Source organism: Drosophila takahashii, chromosome 3L, assembly GCF_030179915.1.
Source record: "Drosophila takahashii strain IR98-3 E-12201 chromosome 3L, DtakHiC1v2, whole genome shotgun sequence".
NCBI lineage: Eukaryota > Metazoa > Arthropoda > Insecta > Diptera > Drosophilidae > Drosophila > Drosophila takahashii.
In genome coordinates, this window is record NC_091680.1 from 32,899,433 (window position 1) to 32,904,191 (window position 4,759).

Consider the following 4,759-nt stretch of genomic DNA (forward strand, 5'->3'; position numbering starts at 1 on the left):
GAAATCTTGAGCGGGACATAAACACGCAAGTGAGTTTTCTTTAATAAGGGATATATATGTTTGTAAGAACTTTGATGGGTAAGAACTAGATAGTCTTCCGTGGACCGCGAGTTCTTGAGGCATAAAAAGTTTGATATATATCCGACTTTTGTGACTGCAAGCGAACAAAAATGTGGTGGACCGCGAGTTCTTAAGGAGCGGCTAAAGATAAATTTCACCTCAGGGATTTCTACGGTTAGATACAAACAGTCCTTCGGTGAACCGCGAGTTTTTAAGGGGCATTTAAAGTGGAGCCCAAATGTCTTGTACGAACCGCGATTTCTTTATTGACATGTTCAAGGTAAATTTACTTTCTACATAATTGGTTCAAAGTTTTTTATAGAACTATTGGGGGTTCGCCGTAAAAGAAATAAAAATCACTCAATTAATTTGCTTAATAATTCTATCACTCTCACTTACTCTCAGTCTGACTTGTATCACTTGTTTTTACTTACGAGTGATCAAGTGAACCAAGTGACCCAGCACCACTCACTTGAATCTAACTTGTAAGTGAGTGGATTTGAACTTATAACACTCTATTTTAAAAAACTGACTTGTTTCTCAATTCAAGTGGACTCATGCAGGGCTCTACTTGCAGTAAACACCAGCGTTTCGGAATCCTCTGGATACAGCCCGGCGTTTCTTACCCAAGGCAGGACGAGCGACTGAAATCCCGGATGAAAATGCTAACAAACTCAGAGAGATCTTCGAGATTGTAAGGCGGAATCTAGAAAAAGCTTCCCAAGATCAAGCCAGGCATTATAATCTAAGGAGGAGGCAATGGACACCAGCAGTGGGCGACATCGTGTGGGCCAAAGAACACCACTTATCGAAGGCGGCCGAAGGATTCGCAGCAAAGTTGGCACCTAGATACGACAAGCCATTCCAGGTCGTGGATTTTGTTTCGCCTGTAATATGTAAAATACGCCATGTAAACACAAAGAAAGAGCGGACCATACATGTAAGCGAGCTTAAACAACAAGAAACACAAGAAACAAGCGAGCAACGGCATCAGGCGGAAACAACAGTCTAGGATACTACAAGATAACTCCAAGGACTATCCAAGGATACTACAAGATAACTCCGAGGACTATCCAAGGATACTACAAGATGACTCCGAGGACTATCCAAGGATACTACAAGATAACTCCGAGAACTATCCAAGGATACTACAAGATAACTACAAGGTCTATCCAAGGATACTACAAGTTAACTCCAAGGACTATCCAAGGATACTACAAGATAACTCCGAGGACTATCCAAGGATACTACAAGATAACTCCGAGGACTATCCAAGGATACTACAAGATAACTCCGAGGACTATCCAAGGATACTACAAGATAACTCCGAGGACTATCCAAGGATACTACAAGACTACAAGGATAATATGAAACTCAAAGGATAACTACAGGAAACTCGTCAGAAACAACAACCGAAGCATCCGAGAACTACTTTAGAACTGACCAAAGCAAGCGTGCAAACATTTGCCGAAGAAAGGGGGAAGATGGCACAGAAAACTGTACCGTAATGTCCGGACTAGAATAAGGAAGGCGAAGGAAATAGCGGTACCTAACAAAAGGAAAGTCGCGAAACCGAGGTATCGTTAAAGAGAGCCCGGCTCCAGATAGTCAATCAGCAAAAACCAAGCATCATGAGCACCCGCATCACCCGCAGCGAAGCACGCAGGATCATGGAAATCCACCAACCATCCGAAGGATCCAGCCCGGGGCTAGGACGGTCAACATCCCGGCCTATCCGAGCTCCGCGGCGGATCCCGAAGAGAGGGGTTCCGGAGCCTGTTGTCAGTTCTGACAGCGACGTCCAGGTGGTGGACGACGAGCCGGGCAAGCAGATTAGATGGCGAATCCGGAGGGCGATTGACCGCAGCAACGGCCATATCCCGACAGGCACTGCCGAGGTGGAGTGGGCTAGCGAGGAGCCACCCCAGGACCTGCCGACGATCGGGGACCAGGCCGAGATGGCCAACGAGGAACTACCCCAGGCCACAACAGCGCCGGGCGAGCAGGGACCCACGCAGCCTCAGGACATGCCGATGTCCAACGACTACGTCAGCTACATCGTAGCGGCGACACTGGAGAACCGTCGACGGTGTGAGGAGCGACGCAAGAATGCGGAACAGCAGCGGCAGCAGATGGAGAACTCGCCGGAATGGCAGGCCCAATTACGGGCGGCCGAGGAGGAGGAGCAGCAGCTGTGGGAGAATCCGGGGTATCCTCCGACGCCGAGGTACATCCCCGAGCCCCGCATCCAGCCTACCGAAGGGGCAATGGAATGGGCAGCATCTCCGCCACGGTGGCTGCCTGAGATTCCGCCGACACCGCGGTACGAGGGGTCACCCAAGTGGAGGCCCGCACGACCACCCACGCCTCGTTTCGAACCGACGCAGCAGCAGCAGCCCGAGCCGTCGCTACAACAGCACCCCGAGCCGTCGCTACAACAGCACCCCGAGCCACCGCAGCCGCAGCAAGCCGAGATGCCGCCGCCGCCACAGCCTGAGCCATCACAACCACAGCAGCAATGTTCGGATCTGGGGGAGCACCACGTCCGCACGGACATCCCAGCAGCACACGTGAGCCATAGTTCGCGAACGTTTGTGGTCGATGGTGTGCGGTGGTGGCAGCAGACCATGACGTGGACGTGGCCAGAGGGACCTGTGAAGGACGAAGCAGCTGACGAGGAACCGCGGATTTGGGAGGAGGAGGCGCCACGCGTAAGCCCGAGGGACCCAAGGGTCCGCGGCAGACCCGAGGCATCGACGACGCCAGCACCAACGGCCAAGGAGCCCTGGACTCCGCCGACGCCAAGCACCGGGCCGGGAACACCCGCGTCATCGAGCCCAGGATCAGCAACGGACGAAGCGACGAGGCGGGACGAACCGTTGGAGAGGGGTCCGTGGGTGTGGCCGGAACCGCTGGCCTGTCAACGGCCACCGTTCAAACGAAAATATTCCGCGCCGGAGGTCAGAGAGGAGGTCGCGAGGCCAAAACTATTGCGGCAAATGTCGGCGCCGGAAGGTCAGCGGTGGCGCGAGATCGGCGAGGGAGAATGGCCCGAAGGTATCGCGGGCATGCAGGCGGTAAAGGAGGCACGTATCCTGGGAGGCCGGCGAAGTGTGCGCATAAGGATGGACCGGCGCGCGTTCCGCGTTAGGTTGGGTTCCGCGGGCATGAGAGTTTTCGAGGAGCAGAGTTGAATAAATAAACACGAAAACACGTTAAAATGAACAAAACACAAGGATCGGCATAGGGCGGGGAGCAACACGGCTGAAAGCAGGGAAAGATTAAAGGGGCATACATGGTTGAATCGGCACCTGAAACAGAAAAGAAAAGGAGTTAGCTGGGGAAGAATGAAAGTAAACATGCCAGCACTTACCTGTTGCTTCGATTGGCGAAGCTAATTCGAATTCCACTCGGAACTCAATGTCAACGTTGCCAGCCAAGAGCAACTAGCCAAGGGCGAATGAAGGGCGAAGAATCGTCGCGGGAAATTCAAACTGCGGGCCGCTGGCATAGCGTTAGCCGATGGCTATCGATGCCCAGTGTGGTCATATGGAGGATCGGCGCGGGAAGTTCAAATTGCTGCAGAGATGCCGACTTGCGCCATAGAAACTCTCGGAGTTGAAAGCGTCGAGGGAGCGTCGAGGGAGCAACGATGGAGCACCGAGGGAGCGCCGAGGGAATCAACAAGACCATCGCAAGGACTCAATGGCTAGGATACACTAGCGAACGCCAGAGAGTAGGAACGAGTTTTCTTTAAAAACTTCCCGAAGTAAGGGGGGAATGTGAGGAGTTGAATAGCTCCCCACAAATAGCACCAACAACAATAACGGATCGCCGGCCGCATACCACTTACGGCGAATTAGCGTAGTAGCGGCGCGGCGAAGAGAGAGTGGAGACTTCAAGGTGAAAAGAGAGTGGAGACTTCAAGGTGAAGAGAGAGTTTGGAGAGTGAGAGTCGGGAGAACAAGGGTGCAGAGAGAGAGAGAAAGTGGAGACTTCTCCGGCAGAGCGAGAGTGCCGGGTGCAAAAGGGATTAACGGAACAGGCACCGGACTTTGGACTCTGCCGTGGACTTCGGACTAGGAGGTCAAGTGCCACATCTCGGCAACCAAGCGTCACACAGGCGTGCCACATGCACCATTGAAAGCAGCGGGACGACGGCAACAAGCAGAACAACAACTAAAGGCCGTGGGCGATGTGCAAACGAGTCAATCAGGAACCTTGGACTTTGGACCTGCATTGGAGAGTCGCCGCGGGCAGAGCGCAGAAGGAAATAACGGAACTGCGCCGGACTTTGGACTCTGCAGTGGACGTTGGACAGAGGCCACATCTCCGCAACGGAGCAACACACAAGCGTGCCACATGCACCATCGGGAACAGCGGGATGGCAGCAACACGCAGAAATAAAAGCGGAGGCCATGCGTGAAGGACAAGTGGGTCAAACGGGAACCACGGACTTTGGACCCAGAGTGGAGAGTTGCCGCGGACAGAGCGCAAAGGGGAAATAACGGTACCCGGAGGCCCTATATAAAGCCGCCGGGCGCTGGAAGCAGGATCAGTCGATCACGAAGAGTCAATCTATCAAGATCAGTCCAGATAATCCACGTGAACAAGTCAGCCAGTACAGTGACCAGTCAGTGAGCAACAAAAGTCGAGTCGCCGGAAGCAACGCCGTGGGAACCTACAAGGATCAAGATCG

At 53.2% G+C, this 4,759-nt stretch overlaps 1 protein-coding gene across 1 annotated transcript; it reads left to right on the forward strand.

Annotated features, from left to right (window-relative positions):
- Window positions 1-1,691: 1,691 nt before the first annotated feature.
- Window positions 1,692-3,254, forward strand: LOC123002402 (cell surface glycoprotein 1-like). The gene has a single exon (XM_044392535.1). It carries the CDS (start codon window positions 1,692-1,694, stop codon window positions 3,252-3,254), a length of 1,563 nt encoding a protein of 520 aa, XP_044248470.1.
- Window positions 3,255-4,759: the final 1,505 nt, after the last annotated feature.

Excerpts from the sequence above, each read along its gene's own strand:
- LOC123002402 (XM_044392535.1), top strand. The coding sequence starts at position 1,692 with ATGAGCACCCGCATCACCCGCAGCGAAGCACGCAGGATCATGGAAATC.